A 19,752-nucleotide genomic window follows, 5' to 3' on the forward strand; every position below is an offset into this window, starting at 1 on the left:
ATCAAGCCACAATAAAAGCCACCTGCATTCTCCGCTCTGTTGCCGAAGTGTCACATCGCAGTGCATGGAAGCGTCCCACAGTCCTCATGTCCTTGTTCCCGTTGCCTTGTCATTTTGCCTTGTTTTTGTGCCTTTTCCTCCCCAGCGGAGCGCCTTTAGTTACCCCTTGTGCCTTGAGCCCTTTTTCCTCCCTAGCGGAGCGCTTTTGTTGTCCCCTGTACCTTTTGCCTGTTTTTTCCTCCCCAGTGGAGCGCTTTTTGTTCTCCACCTTTTTGACTCCCCGTTCTCCTCTCAGTTTGAGAGGAGACAGCTGTTGGCCGGAAATAAACCTGTTGCCTTGGTGGCCTACCTTTATCCTGCGTCTGAGTCCTACCTCTCCTTGTCGTGTCAGTACACTTCGGCCAGCATGGACCCAGCAGGCAAGGTCGAGGCTACACTGCAGAGCCAGGAGGCCCGGCTTGACAACCAGGACCGGATCCAGCAAGCCATGATGTCCCAGCTGGGGGAGCTGTCCAGCCAGGTCCACGAGCTGGTGAGCCACACGCGGCGTCGAGCTCCAGCCCCCACCGGACAACTTTCCCATCCTGAACTCTCCGTCCTGACCACGTCATTCACCGGGGTAGGATTAAGACTGGCCTCCCCAGAACGATACTCCGGTGAACCCGACGCTGTCAGACTTTCCTCACGGAATGTGATATCCACTTCGAACATTTACCACAGGCATTCTCCACAGCCCGGTGCCGGGTGGCCTTCATGATTTCTCACCTGACTGGACGGGCCAAAACCTGGGCAACCGCGGAATGGGCTAGGGGTTCCTCGGTCTGTCAGAGCGTACAGGACTTTCAAGCTGCCTTGCGCCAAGTCTTCGATCCCGAGAACAACGACCGAGAGAAGGCATGAGCGTTGAGCCGTCTCCAACAAGGCAGAGAACCCGTGAGCGATTACGCAATCCGCTTTCGCACATTGGCAACGAACAGTGGCTGGAACTCCACAGCACTACATGATCACTTCATAAAAGGACTCTCACCCGCCATTCAAGAACTCCTGATCCCCGTAGAACTCCCCACGGACTTGGACGCTTTAATCGCCCTCGCGATCCGCACAGATCATCGTCGCCAAGAACTGACCCAGATCAGTGGACTCCGAAGGAAGGAGGAATCCACCTCCCGGTCGCAGCCACTGATGACAGGGAGGCCGCAGCCCATCTTCCCACCCCGACCGGCACCAAGGGAGGTGGGCCATGCCAGAGAGGAACCAATGCAGCTTGGACGGGCTCAGCTAACGCCCAAGGAGCGATAGCGTCGCCGCCGAGAGGGCCGCTGCTACTACTGTGGTCAACTTGGCCACCTGGTGGGAACTTGCCCCGCTAAAAGAGGCTCACCGGTGAGTTCCCCGTCACCCCGACCCGCCAAGGACCACAGGCTCACGCAAATCCGGATAACCCACCGCAATCTCACCACCGAGCTGGCAGCCCTCATCGACTCCGGCTCCGACGAGAGCCTCATGGACTGGGGCCTCGTAAAGAAAGTACGAGCCACCACCGAACCTCTTCCCCTGACCATCCAGGCTAGAGCGCTGAATGGCAAGGAGCTCTTCAGTATCACCCACATCACCGAACCCCTGGAAGTACAAATCGGACAGCACCTCGAGACTCTGCGCTTCCATGTTTTCCATGCTTCTTCCCCCACTTTGGTTCTGGGACACCCTTGGCTGCGTCTACATAACCCCAGAATCGATTGGAACTCCGGAGTCATACTGGAGTGGGGAGAGGACTGCATTACGCACGGACTGGAACAACCAGCACCCAGGACCACCACAGCCAAAGTTCACCAGGTGTCCCTCGCCTCGTCAGCTCAAGAGGAATACCCGAATCTACACACCGTTCCCGCCTTCTACCACCACCTGCGGGAGGTGTTCAGCAAAACCAAGGCCATGACTCTTCCTCCACATCGACCGTATGACTGTCCGATTGACTTGATCCAAGGATCAACCATCCCCAAGGGGAGACTGTACTCTGTCTCAGGACCCGAACGCCAGGCCATGAACACTTACATTGACGACTCCTTGAAAGCCGGCCTCATCCGACCGTCTTCCTCGCCTGCGGGGGCAGGCTTTTTCTTTGTGAGCAAAAAGGATGGATCCCTACGCCCCTGCATTGACTACAGCCCCTTGAATGACATCACGGTTAAGAACCGGTACCCACTGCCATTGATGTCCTCGGTGTTCGACCAGCTGCAACAAGCTAAGATATTCACAAAGCTCGATCTCCGGAACGCCTATCACCTCATCCGGATCAGCGAGGGGGATGAATGGAAGACTGGCTTCACCACTCCCCGGGGACATTACGAGTACCTGGTCATGCCTTTCGGCCTCACGAACGCTCCAGCAGTCTTCCAGGCCTTGATAAACGAAGTAATCAAGGATTTCATTGACCACTTTGTGTACGTCTACCTGGATGATATCCTGATCTACTCTCCTGACCAAATAAGCCATCAAAACCACGTGAGCCGAGTCTTGCAACGCCTGCTGGATCATCAGCTGTACGTGAAAGCGGAAAAGAGCCTGTTCCACGTCAACACCATCTCCTTCCTGGGATTTGTCGTTTCACCCGGAAGGGTGGAGATGGACTCAGACAAGGTCAGCGCCGTGCGAGATTGGCCCACGCCGGACTCACGAAAGAAAGTTCAGCAGTTCCTCGGATTCGCCAACTTTTACCGTCGATTCATTAGAAACTTCAGCACCATTGCCGCTCCCCACACGCCTTGACCTCCCCACAGGTTCGATTCATGTGGAAGCCGAAAGAGCATTTAAGGACTTAAAAGTTCGCTTTACCAATGCCCCAATCCTCAAAGTCCCTGACCCCAAACGCCAGTTCGTGGTGGAGGTGGACGCCTCGAATATTGGGATTGGGGCAGTACTGTCCCAGCGATGTCAAGAGGACGGCAAGACACATCCCTGCGCCTTCCTCTCACGGAAGCTATCAAAAGCGGAACGCAACTACTCGGTCGGAGATCGGGAGTTGCTAGCAGTAAAAGTAGCTCTCGAAGAGTGGAGGCACTGGTTAGAAGGAGCAGAACACCCCTTCGTGATCTGGACCGACCATCGAAACCTGGAGTATTTACGCCAGGCCAAGAGACTCAACCCTCGACAGGCCAGATGGTCCTTGTTTTTTAATCGCTTTTCATTTTCTCTGACCTACAGGCCAGGCAGTAAAAACATCAAAGCTGACGCCTTATCAAGATTCCACGAGTCCGAGCCTGATTCTGGTGGCCGGCATTGGAAACCACGATAAGAGTACGTCGCTGCCTGTCCGACTTGTGTCCGCAACAAGACTTCAAATCAGTCCCGGATGGGCCTTCTCCAACCGCTACCAATCCCATCCAGACCATGGGCAGAAATATCATTGGACTTTGTGACCGGACTACCCCCATCCCATGGTAAAGCCACAATCCTCTCCGTTGTCGACAGATTCTCCAAAATGGTTCGCTTCATTCCACTATCCAAGCTCCCATCCGCCAAAACTACCGCAGACGTCATGATCCACCACATTTTCCGGTTTTATGGATTTCCACTGCACATCGTCTCCGACCGTGGACCACAGTTCGTCTCCCGATTCTGGACACAATTTTGCAAAGCCCTAGGAGCCAAGGCCAACCTGACTTCGAGGTACCACCCGGAGGCCAATGGGCAGGCTGAAAGATTAAACCAGCAGCTCGAAACCGGTCTCCGATGCCTCATCTCCCAGAACCCAACTACCTGGAGCAATTATCTGGTATGGGTCGAACTCGCACACAACTCTCTGCCGACTTCTGCCACAGGTCTCACCCCATTCAAATGCGTCCATGGCTACGACCCCCCTTTCTACGCCGAGTTGAAGGAGGAGGCGACGGTAGCCTCGGTCCAGGCCATGATCCGTCGGTGCCACAAAGTCTGGTCGGCGGCCCGGATGGCGCTTCAACGCCAGGGTGACCGGGTGAAGAGGGCCGCCGACCGGAGAAGGAGACCGGGGCCCGAATACCGCCCAGGCCAACGGGTGTGGCTGTCAGCCAAACACCTCCGACTCAAGGTACCATGTCCAAAGCTGGCCCCGCGATTTGTGGGGCCTTTCCCTGTAACCAAGACTTTAGGTCCAGCCGCCGTTCGACTCCGCCTGCCGAGATCCCTCAGAGTTCATCCAACATTCCACGTCAGTCAAGTCAAACCAGTCCACGAAAGCCCACTTGTACCCTCAGAAACCGACCCACCCCCCCCCAGAGATGATTGAAGGCGGCCCCGTTTACAAGGTTAGGAAACTTTTGGATGTTCGTAATCGGGGCCGCGGGAGACAGTACCTGGTTGACTGGGAGGGATACGGCCCGGAGGAAAGGCAATGGGTTCCCTCCCGGTTCATCGTAGATCCCTCGTTGATTGAGGAATTTTATGAAGAACACCCTGACATTCCTGGGCCGTCAAGAGCCGGCCGTTGAGGGGGGGGGTACTGTCACGCTCATGCTTTTATTTTTGTGTCCATGTTTCCCGTTTTGTTTTGAAAGTCTAACTCTCCTCTCACCCCAGGTCACTTGCCCTTCCTGCAGCTCACTAATTACCGGTCCCCGCCCATGATCATCACCACCTGCCACAATAAAAGCCACCTGCATTCTCCCCTCCGTTGCCGAAGTGTCACATCGCAGTGCATGGAAGCGTCCCACAGTCCTCATGTCCTTGTTCCCGTTGCCTTGTCATTTTGCCTTGTTTTTGTGCCTTTTCCTCCCCAGCGGAGCGCCTTTAGTTACCCCTTGTGCCTTGAGCCCTTTTTCCTCCCTAGCGGAGCGCTTTTTGTTGTCCCCTGTGCCTTTTGCCTGTTTTTTCCTCCCCAGTGGAGCGCTTTTTGTTCTCCACCTTTTTGACTCCCTGTTCTCCTCTCAGTTTGAGAGGAGACAGCTGTTGGCCGGAAATAAACCTGTTGCCTTGGTGGCCTACCTTTATCCTGCGTCTGAGTCCTACCTCTCCTTGTCGTGTCAGTTATAATGTGTAGTCTATTTTCTGTCAGCAAACTGCCAGGTGTGCCAGGGGCATGTACTGTAATAGAAAACATCCTTGGTGTGCCGGAACGCTCAAAGGCGCACTCAGCGTGGTCTTCTGAGTTCCCAAATACGGTAAACTAGACTTGTCCTGGCACGAAAATTAAGATGTGCTCGTTTTTACGCCAAGCGCACATGTTCCTGTCTCCGAATATAGAGGCCTTAGTCTTTTCATGTTTAGGCCACTGCAATTTTTCACCCTGACAGGTTGAGGTTTTGAGATCTCAAATTAATGTTTGTAAAATTGGCAGGTGTGGGTCTTTTTTTCCTCAGAACATTACAAATGTATTAATAGCACTTTGGAAATAAGCTATTCGTTTATTTAAACATACTTTACTACTGTACTCTGTTTTGATTTCAATAGGAGAACGTTAAAACAGCAAGCTAATAATCAGGCTCTCTATTTGTTGCTGCTGTTGCTTTAAGAAGCAACAAGTACAAATGAAGCAATCCACATTAATGAATCATGTCAAATCCCAACATATCAACTATATCATATGAATATACAGAGTGCAATTCATTATAGATAGACCTTACTTGAACTTGGTCCCACACCCACATCCCCCTTTTCAACTTAAAGCAGATGAATAAAAAAAATATTTATTATAATGTGAAAAATAAATGGGGCATTATTTGAACTAATACGGCTTGTTACATAATTGTATAGCAAAGCTTGTTGATGTATGTGATTGGTAATGATTACCATTTGCTAATGTGATTTCTGCACTATAACAACATATAATCACATTAGTATGATATGAGAAAAACCTTAATTGCGTCCATATAATCACCCCAAATGAGACGTGTAAAAGAATAAAAACAACAGTGGAAAAAGTAACACATATTGTTTCCATCTTTTCCCTAAAAAGTGTTAAAAAACAAAAAACAAAAACAACAACACTGTTTCTCTTTCATTTTTATCCTCCTGCACCAGTTCCATGCCACATTTAACCCCATACCTCCTTATCACTATTTGCTATTTATATGTTCTCATTTTTTTTTATCTCCTTCACTCAGCTCAATTATTTCTAATGCTGCAGCTATCAAATATTTTAGTATTTTGATATCCCACTGAACATTCTGTCGAATAATGAAGTATTTAGTTATAAAATTATATATATATATATATATATATATATATATATATATATATATATATTTTGCTTGTTAATGACATCCACAAGCAAAGCAGAAAAAACAAAAGTAGCTTACAAAAATGACTAAAAGAACTTACATTTGACAACTTTAAAACACGTTAGAAACCCTTAAAAACAAGTCAACTGGTGTAAAGAAATAAGAGTAATAGTTTTCTAAAAATAACTACAAGGAAAACGAACATGATTTACCTCATCAAAGATGTAGGAAAAATAAACATTTTTAACTTGCATTTAAAAGTATATCACGCTTGGGGCTCGCTTCATTTCTGTTGTCAGCTGCAGCTTTAGCATGTTTACTTAACTCTGGGTTACACTTTTGTGACCTAAAGCCTGGTTCACACGGCAGGAGAATTGGCCCGATTTTAGCCCCGAATTCCCCCTCCCAACAATCGTAAGGACGCGCCAAGACGCAAGCGATAATCTTCACAGATAATCCTGCCGTGTGTCTTGTCACCACACACGCCGCCTCCCGATATTGGCGCTCGGAAGGACGCCCGACTTGAAATCGGGCATATCCAACATGTTGGATTTTTTGGCCTGATTTCGCTCTGCGCAGCAGATTGACAGTGACGTGCAGCCAATCAGAAAGCGAGCCAGCGAGGAAGCCGGTGGGAATCCAAAATCAAAACAGTCATGACGTAGCAGAAAATCCGTGCTCGCGCTATTACACTCTTTTTATTTATTTATTTTTTATACACGCACACATTCTCCACAAATAAACGTGGTCTCCGGGTGGGACGCCAACCCGCGCCGCCAGCACCGAGCCGAGGGCAAGCGATGTCTCGCAAGTGCCCATTTACACTCCTTGAAACAACACCTTTTCTTTTTATGCCGCTTTTTCGGCTGAAAACCAGGATCGACTCATGTTGACAATTCGGAAGCCACGTTTAATCTCGAGAGGTTTTGCGAGACTTCCCGACACATTCTTGAATGAACTCGGCTCGTCTGGAGTGTGTTGATTGTGCAGTGTGGCCGCACACCACGCACGGTACGTTCAAAACTGGAACTCCCGGGATTTTTTCTCTTCACGTGTGGTGTCTGTCAAAGATTGGAAATCGGCCGACAATTTTAAAATCTTGCTGTGTGAACCAGGCTTAAGTCTGCAGATCTCAGAGTCCTACATTCAATCACCATTTCTTTAAATTATTCAGGACCCAAACCATTCAATGATTTATAGACCACTAGCAGAATTTTGAAATCTATTCTACAGCTAACTATGAGCCAGTGTAAAGTCTTTAGGACTGAAGTGATGTGTTCTGATCTCTTTGTTTTGGTCAGAACCCGAGCTGCAGCGTTCTGAATGTGCTTCAACTGTTTGATGCTCTTTTGAGAGAGTCCAGCCAGAAAACCGTTACAATAATTGAGTCTACTGGAGATAAGGTGGTTTTAAATTGCCCACATGATCATCTGCAAGGGCAGATCTTTTATCTGCTGACGTCATGTACGGACAGCAGCGAGCAGGGTTGTGGAATCCTGGTCCAGAAAGTAAAAACCCTACCTCAGTTTGGCTTTAGCCACATGTGCTTCTACTCAACTGGGAGGTAAACAAGGTCATCTCCACTTGTTAAGTCAGCGCCTGTGGCTAACACCACTGTTTCAGGGTTTTTACCACCTGGACCTGGATTCATCAACTGTGCCAGCAACTCTGTTTCTGTTTCCGCAATGTCAGGTCGGGCGTACTCGCTCTCCTCCCTCTGCAAATGAGGAAGGCCAATACGATTGGCTGGGAAAGCACATTGTTCCATCCCACAATGGCGCAAACGGCCATTGCTCTCAGGGGTATATTCACTAAGAATGCACTGCGTCCGGTAATAGCGCGAAACTTCCCAGTTACCCACCTATTCACGAAGGATATTGCTCTAATCCAGGGGTCTCCAAGTCCGGTCCTTGAGAGCAGCTATCTAGCCAATTTTCCATGCCTCCGTCCTTCAGCACAGCTGAATCTAATGATCAGCTAATCAGCAAGCTTTGCAGAAGCCTGATAACGATCCCGATCATGAATCAGGTGTGTTAGTGGAGAGAAAGGGCTGGATAGGGGCTCTCGAGGACCGAACTTGGAGACCCCTGCTCTAATCATGTATGGCGCAAACACGGCCACAAAATTGACAGCTTGGAGCAAATTTGCACCCGATTTACCACACATGGCAATGGATTTGCGGCAAGAACATGGTTGTTATAGTAACAGTTGCGCGAAAAATGACATTATCAGAAAGTGAGGTTGGACCGAGAGTAAGCGTTTATAGCGCCATTAAGCTGGACAGAGCAGAGAGGACGACAACGTCATTCATTCATAAAGTACAAATTATTGGTGTGATCGGTTTTTAAAAATATATATTCAAAGGTTGGCATGGGCGAACAGTATGCATCTGGCACATAAAAATGATTGTAAAATGTCTCCCCGCCATTGCCGATCAGCTTGGGTTATATTGTCCTAAACCATTGCTTCTAAAATAGTGGGGCGGGCCCCCCTGCCCCCCCAGTGGGGGACCGAGACTCTGTGTGGCTATTTGCGCTGGCGTTAGTGAATTAGACGCTGCATATCAATCAATCCATCTCATTTGCATTGGGGTGGGCATATTTTGCGTCAAATTTATGTAAATTACTTAATTTAACAATGCGCAAATAACACCGACGCACCGTGGCACAATCTGGTTGCCCGCACACTTAGTGACAGATTTCCCCATCTGCGCGTGTTTAGTGATTTAGGCGTTCCCAGATTGCTCTATTTTTAACGGTTCGCGCCGTGCAAAGGCTACGCAAACCTTTAGTGAATAGGCCCCAGAGTTTTACCGCTGCAAAGTCTACGAAAATACCAAAAAAAGAAAGAGAAGTCCACCCATGTGCACAGTTCGACTTCACTTTGCGCCAGAGTTGCGCTTGGCATGAAAATGGAGCCCTACATGTTATATTGAATTTAATGTTAATCAGCATTTTTTTTTTAAGATTATTATTAGATTTTCCGCCCATGCATTTCAATTGACGTCAATCAAACATGGCCAGTCCTATTTCCCACAAATAACGTCAGTCGACTGTAGAGTAAATATGAACGTTTATAAAATAGATGTATTATTAATCCAGCTTCTGATCAAATCAGTTATCTTTTTTTTTTTTTTCCCAAAATTCTTCTGATCTGATTGCTGATTGGTGATCGGCCAAAAAAAAAAAAAAATCCTTATTGTCTAACGCCTAGCTACTGGAAACATTAATAAGTGACACCAGAACCACAGTAGTGATTTTGCCGTCTAAAAAGCACTTTAGTAGGCCCTAAGGTTTTTTTTTTAATTTTTATTTTTATTTTTTTAAAGATCAATAGCAAGTCTCGAAATAACTTTTCTTTGAGCAGCAATTTTGCTAATAACTTCATTTGAGGAGTGAATTACTAATTTTGTGGAACTTTTTTTTTTCCCGGTTAATCCCACATAGGTCTGAAGCAGGGTTTTCAGTGACCAATCAAAATACAATAATTGCACCTTTAATAGATCTCACTATATCAGTAACAAACAATTGATTTCCTTATGATCAACAGATTTAATTTCTTAAATCCTCACTGTGCATAGCAGCAACCTGTTTTATTGTCTAGAAACATTTTCAGTGGGACAATTTCAAACAAATATAAATTTACATTTAAACTTTTTTTTTTTTTTTTTTTAACATGACTGTTAATAAGGGTCTCTAAACAACGAATGACATGTCATAATCGTTATTTTAAATTGTTGCTTTTTATCTCCTTTTGGAAATGATCCTTCAAGTACAGTACAGTGGTGGATGAGCTGGCTGGTGTATTGCACTCGCCTTCCATTTTGGTACAGACAGCACTTCATATTAAATGCCATGAACTGTGGTTTGTAATTTTAAGGCAACGGCATGTGGACAGTTTCCTTAGGGGTTATCTACACACACCCATGCTACAGTGTGCATGGAGTCATCACAGTGCCCTACTTTCCAATTCACTAACCTTTGTGCTCCCCCTAGCCAGTGTAGAGATGCTCACACTGTTCAAGCCCAAAAATTCCCATGTAGAGATTCATTATAACTTAAGGCATGTGTTACCGAGTTCAACAATCGTTATCATAAAATCTTCAATAACTACCGAAGTGTGTATGGACAGTATAGGCCAAAAGTTTGGACACACTTTCTTATTCAATGCATTTGCTTTATTCTCATGACATCAAAACTATATATGAACTAATGTGGTTATGTACTTAACACAAAAAGGTGAAATACCTGAAAACGTGTTTTCACGGTGGGTGAGTGGTTAGCATGTGCGCCTCCCAGTACTGAGGGGCGCGGGTTCGAGTCCAGGCTCCGGCCTTTGTGGGTGGAGTTTGCATGTTCTCCCTCTGCCTGTGTGGGTCTTCTCCGGGTACTCCAGTCTCCTCCCACATTCCCAAGACATGCTTGACAGGTTAATTGGGCGCTCAAAATTGTCCCTAGGTGTGCTTGTGACTGAGTGGTTGTTCGTCTCTCTGTGCCTTGCGATTGGCTGCCAACCAGTCCAGGGTCTACCCCGCCTACTGCCCAAAGCCAGCTGAGATAGGCGCCGGCTCCCCCCACGATCCTTGTGAGGAATAAGTGGTCAAGAAAATGGATGGATAGTCAATGGTGTACCTCCTATGCCCAAAGCCAGCTGAGATCGGCTCCAGCGACCCTTGTGAGGAATGAGCAGTCAAGAAAATGGATGGATAGATGGATGTTTTCTATGATAGGTTCTTCAAAATAGTCATCCTACGCTCTGGTTACTTTTTTGCATACTCTTGGCATTCTTACCTTTGGGAACTCCTTAAACTGTTGGAAAACCCTTTCAAGGTGGTTTCAAGCTTATTGAACCAGCTCAGTGGTCTAACCAGCTCAGTGGTCTAGTGTCCACCCTGAGACTGGGAGGTTGTGGGTTCAATCCCCCGGCCGGGTCATACCAAAGACTGTAAAAATTGGACCCAATTGCCTACCTGCTTGACACTCAGAATTAAGGGTTGGAATTGGGGGGTTAGATCACCAAAAATGATTCCTGAGCGCAGCCACTGCTGCTGCTCACTGCTCCCCCAGGGGATGGGTGTTAGGGGTTCCGGTGGAACTGGAAGGCGGATCCCAAAAATGCAGAATACAGAGGGGACAATTGAACAATTTATTTGACAGGAACTAGAACAAAAAACGCCGGACGAAGCCAGGAGAAAAACAGTTAAAAGACGCTTGCAAAAGCTGCAAGGTGAGGAAGTAACAAAAATACACGAATAAACAAAACCAAAACACAAAACCCACCATACAAAGCAGAAAACTAAAGGCGACGTAGAAAACACGTGAATAGCAAACACTCAAGCATATAGCTGAGGAAACAAAAAACTACGGAGCAGAAACGGCTCAACGCGATAATAACAAACACTCTAGCAAAAGCTGAGGAAGTAACAGAAAACTATGAATCAAAAGGACTCACGAAACAAACTGGAAACAAGAGACGAGGCTATAGATTTAACTAATACACGCGAGGTCAGAATTAGGGGTGGGACAAAAAACCGATTCGACCGAACCATCGGTCGTTAAGGGGAGCTAAACGGCCGTATCGGTAGCAGACTTGTCAACCGATACAAAATCCGCCGGGAATCCTTAGATACATTGCTTGTAAAGCTGTGGACCGGATATCGCGTTGCTGTGAATCGGTTGCGAGTGAGGCTTTATGGTTTTCATAACAATAGCAAGAGTTCTGCACCGTGCTCTACTTGTTTTGTTTACATTTCAGTAGCATCAGTATTCAAGCTACTTCCGTGTTTACAGAGAGCTAGCAAAGTCGCGCTCAGAGACGCGTCATTCCCCGGATGTTGTAAACAGAATGCAAAGACGTTACGCACCTTTTTTTGGGGGGAGGGGGGGCCGCCTACCGTCAACGCCGTGCTCGCGACACGGCACGAGCGCGCGCGCGCGCAGTCGCGCACAACGTGTGACAACGTGTGACAACATGCACTGGAGACAGTTAGCAGAAGCCGGTGCCGTACATCTCGGTATTTCCCATGGCTATCGAGTCCTCTCGGTGCACTCGGCGTACCAACGTCCCGGGCCGGCGTTGGTACTGCGCGCGAGCCAAAAAGAATAACTCCCGTGACGATCCAATGCATGGATTCAAACGACACAGGTATGTCCCACAGCCAACACACCAGCTATGCTAAAAGCACACTGCAAGTATCTCATTTATCAGTTTGTGGCTCCCTGTCAATGTACACAACTAGCATGAGCAGCAGGGAACTGAGACGTGCCCGCAATTACGTCATCAAACTCAAAATGAACGACAGCCCAGAAAACAAAACAAACAGTAGTGATTCCGTGGTCATCATCGTGTCTCAGATTAAAAAAACAAAAAAGATATCATACATTAACCAAAAATGAATGTGATGGCAAAGAAAAACAAAAATTGTTACAAACAAAAATTGTTGATAAAAAGGTTAGGGCACTTTTGGAAATATTTTTGGATATATTAAGTTGTTAAAATGTGTTTGATAGATTTATTGTTCCATAAGGTGGCTTCATTCTTTTGGCTGGACGGTAGGTTTATTTAATGTTTCTGAAATACTTCACAATGTGCACATATTCTGTTTAATTGTGTTGGTGTCTATCTAAAGGTTAAATATTTATATTTCAAATTGAATTATCAGCCTTTTAATTTCCTGATCCTTATTTTTAATTTAAAAAAACAAAACAAAAAACAATTATAACTGTCAATAACAACTAATAAATATTTAAACTGATACATTTTTCAGTCATATCGCCCAGCCCTTTGTTGTGGTCCATTTAAATAATTGATTCAATATATAAAAATATAGAAGACATTGTTGTTGTTCTTTTTTAACACATTTGTAGATACTGTAAAAATTTATGGTGTTTTAAGATTAATGTTTACAAGCAACAAATGTCACTATAAATTTTGAATATTGAAATTAATCGTATCGAATCGAAAATTGTATCGTTCCCAAACTTAATCGAACCGTATCGAACCGTTCTGTTCTGAAAGATAATCGTTTTTCAATCGAATCGCAACTTGTGTATCGAGATACATATCGAATCGGCCTCATGTCAGAGATTCCCACCCCTAGTCAGAATACTGCACTAGGCGAAGGTGTAGCAAGGTCAATACTCCAACGAGGGAGTGTCAGCAGTCACAGTCCTTATGAAGGCTTGATTGAGGATGGGAAACAGGTGCGGCGCAGGAGGACACGCCCCATCCCTCAATCAGAGGCTAATAGAAAAAAACAAAATCACACAGCCTGAGAGCACAATCACAACAATGGGTCAAATGCGGAGAACAAATTTCACCCCACTTCGGCGGATGTGAAAATCAGTGGTAATTTATTTATTGAGAGAATACCAAGAATATGCAGTAATCAGAGAAAAGGGTGGCTATTTTATTATTTTCTCCTTTTTTTGCTTGACTCCACGTGTTCATTAGTTGTGATAGTTGTCATAGTTTTGATGCCTTCTGTGAGAATCTATAATATACATGAAAATAAAGCAAATGTATTGAATGAGGTGTGTCCAAATTTTGGCATGTACTGTATACACCAGTATACATTTTTTGTTCTTAAATGCCATAAAAGAGTAATTGTAAGTAAAAACTTTTAAAATCTGTGCTAATTTAACCCATGTCTACAACACAACAAATGAGCATACAGATGAAGGATGCAGGTCACCTCGCATGCTGCTGACTTTGCTGTTTGCCACCTCTTTTATCAATTCTATTGAATTACAATAAATGACAGACCATTTGACTCATTTAAATCATCTGAGTATGCTGTTTACAGATTAAAAAAAGATTCACAACATATGAAATTACTGCATGAACATTTGTTTACCAAACTGTACAGTTATCAAGGGAGACATTTGAACTGATGTTGCAGTTTACAATTATTTTCTTCAAATCTATGTGGGGTAATTAAAGAAGCTTTGCCAATTGCTGAAGACAAAAAAATTAAGAGGTGCAGCAATCTGCACTGTTATGTTGTATTTGGAATTTGTATTTAAATAATGCTGCCATTTTTTTCACCCCATGAGTTATTTTCATTTCATCATTAAAAATTCATATCAAGTGATCCTCTGTACTCTGCTATGTAAATAATGAACCATGATTTGTCACTGCATATTATGCTTTTCTGTCTGTGATAATACAAACTCGAACTGCACCAGCGCAGTTCACACTTGATCACTAGAAACAAAAATAAGATTTGAAAATACCTGTACTCACTAATCATGAACTACACCAAATGAGATATGCTGAAATGAAGTCAAACATCTCAATGGGCTATCTGTAAAATGAATAAATAAAAAAAAAATTGTTGTTTTGCACTACACTAATCATAACATTGTTTATTTTCTCCCCCCATTAAACCTTTATTTAACCAGGTTGGTCCTATTGAGATTAAAAACCCTCTGTTTCAAGAGAGACCTGGACAAGACAGGCAGCAGCAAAAGAACACAAGTAACAGACAGTACAGACTAGAGTGAGACAAATAAAAAATTAACAAAGTATGTTTCCAAAAATCTGGTTTTGTTTCTTTTGTTACTTTCACTTCTAATAATACAATGAACTGTCTGTTTGTGAATGCTGTGCCAACTCCACAGGTTAGTGCATGAAGGCATTGGAGGAAAGGCACTGTTAAAATGATTAATAACTTATTGCAACACTTACATGTAAACCTGGCAATGCAACCTCAGTCACAAAATTACAGGAATGGAATCTGACAAATCCATCAGTCAAAATGACTTGAAGCTGTTTGTGATCCCTTGAAAATGAATGCACCTTGCCAGACGGATTGGGATGTCATAATAATCAAAATAGCAGCTGCAGCCAGTAGTGACAGTTGATTTATTGGAATATACTTTTTTTTTTTTTTTTAAACATATTTTCCTACCAATTTATCACCTACTACTCCACAAAATAATCTTAAACAACTGCATTGCTAGATAGGCTACTTGTAGTGCAAATATTTTCGTAATAGGAGGTTCAGACTAGTCCACAGTGTGAATCAGCATCATGCAGCGAGGTTAATCTGCAAGTGTTACTGTAAATCTTTCTGCTTAGGCTTCAGTCCAAACCCTTCAGTCTACTCGGCTGTGATTAGGCAGTTATTGTACATTTCACCAAATTTCTCTACTGGACCTGCAAATGGCTGTCCTCTTATATTGTTCCTCATGTCCGGGAGATTTGATACCCCTCAATTGTGAAATAATAGCACACATTCCCATGTCAAGTATTACACTCCTGGCAAATATGCCCGTGGAGTGCAATCCCCCCCCCCCCCCCCCCCCCCCCCACACACACACACACACACACACGCACGCCACACCCCAACACGAATCCATCAGGCCACATTTTACATTTTATGTGCCACCTCTCCATCACCAGGACCGTGACAGTGCTGTTGGATTAAGGTCTGATGTCTAATCTCCTGCTAATCCCGATCAGTTAATCTATGTGTGAGCAGTTTCTAGTTCACGACCTGGCATCTCACACATGCTGAACTTGCAACACAATATAATGTACATGCTTATTAGTTTTCACATTTGAGTTTGTATCTTGAAGAACACAGCAATGCCTGTTTTTGGAATACTATTTTTCTACAGAGAAAAACAAAGGTTGCCAGTTACAGTCTGCTGCTAATGCACGCTATTTTAAATCTCACAGTCAAAGATAGCCGCTGTGACCTCTGCCCCATCCTGACTGATCCACCTTTGGCTGAACAAATTTGCACAGTCAGACATTTCCCCAGCATGTCACATAGCTGGCATGTGTTGTTCTGTATTACAGAGCGAAATAAAGTAAAAGCAACACTTAGTTTGAACGCATTGGACTACTCCCAAAATGACCGAAAATTATAGTACTATACGTGAGGTTGGTACAATTTGAACACACAGATGCACACCACACGCACACTTGGTGGGCAGCAAACAGGGCTGGGCTGTGGTAGTTGAGGGTATTTTTAGTCTGGTAATGTTTCGCACAAATATACTTGTATAAGCACCTCCCTGTCTGTTCCCCTTTCTCAAACACGCACACACCATCTCTTTTAATAGCACACAAATAATCATCAACCATATTGACGTGGCTATTTATGAACAACAATTACCAACTAGTGTTAGTCTATTATTTTAGATAAAAGTGCATCCTTCCATCCATTTACATCAGTGGTGTCCAAACTACGGCCCGGGGGCCATTTGCGGCCCACCGTCCACTTTTCAGTGGCCCGCCACATATGCTAAAAATGGCATTTGACTCAGTTAGAATAAATTAACAAAAACAAAAATGTTTGGAGACGGTCAAAGTAATAACGGAGGGTGTCAAAAAAAAAAAAAAAACAGCCATTAAACGATATTTTAGTTAACAAAAACTAATGAAATAACTAAAACTAAAATTCAAAAAAATTTGTTAACAAAATAAAAAAAAAAAGAAAATGCTTTTTAACTCTTTGACTGCCAGCCATTTTCGGAAAAGGTAACCCCATAGTGCCAGCTGATTTACAGAATTTTACCGATCTTTCAAGCTCCACAGAAAATGTTGTGTTTGGACTATGGAAACGCGGATACTACCAAATGAAAGATTGAAGTCTCATCTTTCATCTAAAAAAAAAAGTTTGTTTCTACCTTATTCGGATCTTCAGTAATCAACAATAGAAAACAGCTTCGTTTCACCCAAATCCTCTATTTTCTTCCAAAATACGGAGAAATCAAGCTTTTTGTGAAACGATGTTATTTCATGCACTCTAGTGAATTTGACACTTTTTTTTTTTTTGCATGAGTGATTCTACAAACACCTAAACTTCTATAAAACAGTACCCCAACAATAAAAAATGTTTTTTGATTGCAAAATAACAGTTTATTTACATGCAACAGTAGCAATCCGAACAAACAATTTGGAAAACTCTTTGCAAACTATTTACACGTGCGCAACAGTTTTTGTCAGTCTGCTTCTGCAGATGATTTGCGTAGAGGTTGGTATGATGAACGATGTGCTGTAGAAGTTCATCCGTGATGAAGCGCTCCAGGATGTCAGCTGGCAGGTGGGAATTCAGCTCTGCTGCAGCATCCCTTGGTCCTGGTTTTGCAGCAAAGGGGAAGATGGTTGGCTGCCAGCCGAATTCATCAACTTCAAGCCAGCCAGAATCTTTGGGATCTGCAAATATACATTTCAATATCATATATTATTTTAGAGCACTGTGATGCAATGTGTGTGTGTGTGTGCATGTTTACCTTTTTTTCTTGGATGTATTGGTTGATGCACATTCTGTAAATTATAGAAGACGTTTACCATCAAATATTTTATTAGTGCTGTGGAGAATCTTTTTTTTTCTTTTTACCTTTGTTCTGCTCACTGTGAGAAGGGTCACTTTGGGCCCTATGAGGAGGAGCTGAAAGAAACATATACAATTACAATACTATCGAAAGACTTTCCTTTTATTGTTGCGGTGTATTGAAAACGTTTTTTTTTTTTTTTACCTTTCTTTGTCGTAGAACCAGCGGTCGGACGTTGCTGTGAGCACGATCTATAAAATATACATTCACGTTTGTATAGGTAATAGATGTTTTAGTGTATATCAGCACATTTACACACGCTGCTAGCAGATCGACCGAAAAGTTAGGAAAGTAATCTTACTAGCAAGCTCTTAGCATGTTAGCGCTTACCTTCACGTTCTTTGGAAGACTGTCCAAGACTGTCTTGCATCGGACCCATAGTAGTCGTCATCGTCCGATGAAACGTCATCTGTGCAGACGTGCTCGGTTGTGCACCACTTTTCTCCGGTGTTAGCATCGCTAGCCGGTGGGGCCTTAGGACGTGGTCGAAACGGCCGCGTCACCGCTTCAACTATGACTTAACCCCGTCATCACTGTGCTCTTGAGCACTGGTCGATGCTTTTGAGCTTTGAAAATAAGGATCAAGCGTGAGCTGATTGCCATCTGTAGACTTTTTGACTCTCTTAGCCAAGTTAGCCATTCGCTCCCCCTCAACACTCTAGCTCAGCCTCTCTTCTTCAACTGTTGTCTCCTACCCGATCTTGTCCAAAAGACTCATCACAGCCATCTCGTGGCCAGGAATACTCGTTATAGTAACCCGATCGGCTTGATATTTGGAGCACAGCTGCCCAAGGCTTTCCTCCACCCGTTTCCATAAAAAAACATAGTAGACGTCAATTGACGTCTATGGCGGCCTATCCTAGGATTATACTGAACGTTTTTAAACGTTTATGGCGGTCAAAGAGTTAAAAAACGAAAACTAACAAACTACATTTTATGTTTATAAAACTAACTATAATTATAGAAAACCTGTCCTTCGTTTTAGTTTTTGGTAAGTAATTTAATGCATGAGCCTTTGGGGATGATTTCAAATGTGAGTTTTTAGTAGATTTATTTTGATAAAAACCGGAATGATGACGATTGAAAGTATGTCACACAGAAGTGACATCATCTAGCAGCACCCAATAGAAAAGCACCTTCAGATGACATCGCTCCCATGGTGTTTTTTAAATATTACGCACAAGTAATACACATAAAAAAATAAAAATAAAAAATAAATAAAAACTAAAACTAATACTGAAACTAACTAAACTGAAATTAAGCATTTCTTTTAAAAAAATCTAAAACTAATAAAAACTAAAAGAACCACCCTGAAAACTAATTAAAACTAACTAAATTAAATAAAAAACAAAACTCAAAACGAAATAAAAACTAAAATAGAAAAATTCCCAAACTATAATAACCCTACTGCCATATTACAAAAAAAAAAATGGTTTATGTACTGTAGCATTCTTCTAAATATGCAAAAGCACAAATTCTTTGTACAATTTTTATGACTCAACACAATTTCTCTTCATAACATTATGTGGCCCTTGCGTCCCTCTGATTTTCTGTATGTGGCCCTCAAATAAAAAAGTTTGGACACCCCTGATTTACAGCCTTCATTTTCTTTAAAATAGACTTTTGATTAAGGTAATATAAATAATGCAATATAAGCTAATTGCAGAAAATGTGCATCTGTAGTATATTCTGCTGATTATACTGTTTGATATGAGAATGGAGGCATTCGGACTCAAGTGCAGGGGGAAGCAAGAGAAGGAAGGAGTTGCTTCACCATTGCTCCACTTTGACTGCACATCAATGAGCTACTTTGATGTGATGTCCGATGTATGAGGCAGTCCAGGCCTCGTTAATTAGTGAGTGATTAGAGTGCTGAAGTTGTTCTAATTCTCTACTGTTGTTTATCAATGATTTCATTTTCCATTTATCAAACAATAACTACAATTTTAAGACATTAAGTAAAGACTGCCTTGCTTTAATGAACTTCCTAAGTGTCATGACTGGGTCATGCAGGGGTTAAGTTTGGGTCATGACCGTGAGGTCCAGTGTCTGTTTTGAACTGATGTAACGGACATCTAGTTTCAACTGGTCTTAAGCTATGTGATGTCAAGGGCTATGTGATGTCAAGAATCTTTAATCCCTTTACCTGGTTAACAGCTAATCAGATAATTTCATGTCAGTCTTGTTACCCACATGTCTAGCCACAGCCA

General features: G+C 43.7%; 2 protein-coding genes across 4 annotated transcripts in view; one reads left to right on the plus strand and one right to left on the minus strand.

The window, feature by feature from the left end:
- Positions 1–19,752, plus strand: part of gpc1a (glypican 1a) — a 67,008-nt gene that overhangs the window by 19,031 nt on the left and 28,225 nt on the right. The window lies entirely within an intron of this gene.
- On the minus strand, positions 7,744–18,232 carry LOC144027105 (uncharacterized). The gene is made up of 6 exons (XM_077534402.1): positions 17,873–18,232; positions 17,687–17,733; positions 17,548–17,598; positions 17,441–17,474; positions 17,197–17,363; positions 7,744–7,911 (listed from the first exon to the last, which is right to left on the minus strand). Exons 1-6 carry the CDS (start codon positions 17,997–17,999, stop codon positions 7,744–7,746), a joined length of 594 nt encoding a protein of 197 aa, XP_077390528.1. The 5' UTR covers positions 18,000–18,232.

The sequence above is a fragment of the Festucalex cinctus genome, chromosome 10 (assembly GCF_051991245.1).
Source record: "Festucalex cinctus isolate MCC-2025b chromosome 10, RoL_Fcin_1.0, whole genome shotgun sequence".
NCBI lineage: Eukaryota > Metazoa > Chordata > Actinopteri > Syngnathiformes > Syngnathidae > Festucalex > Festucalex cinctus.

What these genes read in the sequence shown, in the direction of transcription:
- LOC144027105 (XM_077534402.1), bottom strand. Translation starts at nt 17,999, where the DNA reads ATGCTAACACCGGAGAAAAGTGGTGCACAACCGAGCACGTCTGCACAG. An exon ending in GTCTTCCAAAGAACGTGAAG is followed by an intron (nt 17,734 to 17,872) that starts GTAAGCGCTAAC and finishes TATATTTTATAG; the next exon opens with ATCGTGCTCACAGCAACGTC. An exon ending in ATGAACTTCTACAGCACATC is followed by an intron (nt 7,912 to 17,196) that starts GTTCATCATACC and finishes CCTCATTTGCAG; the next exon opens with AGGGAGGAGAGCGAGTACGC.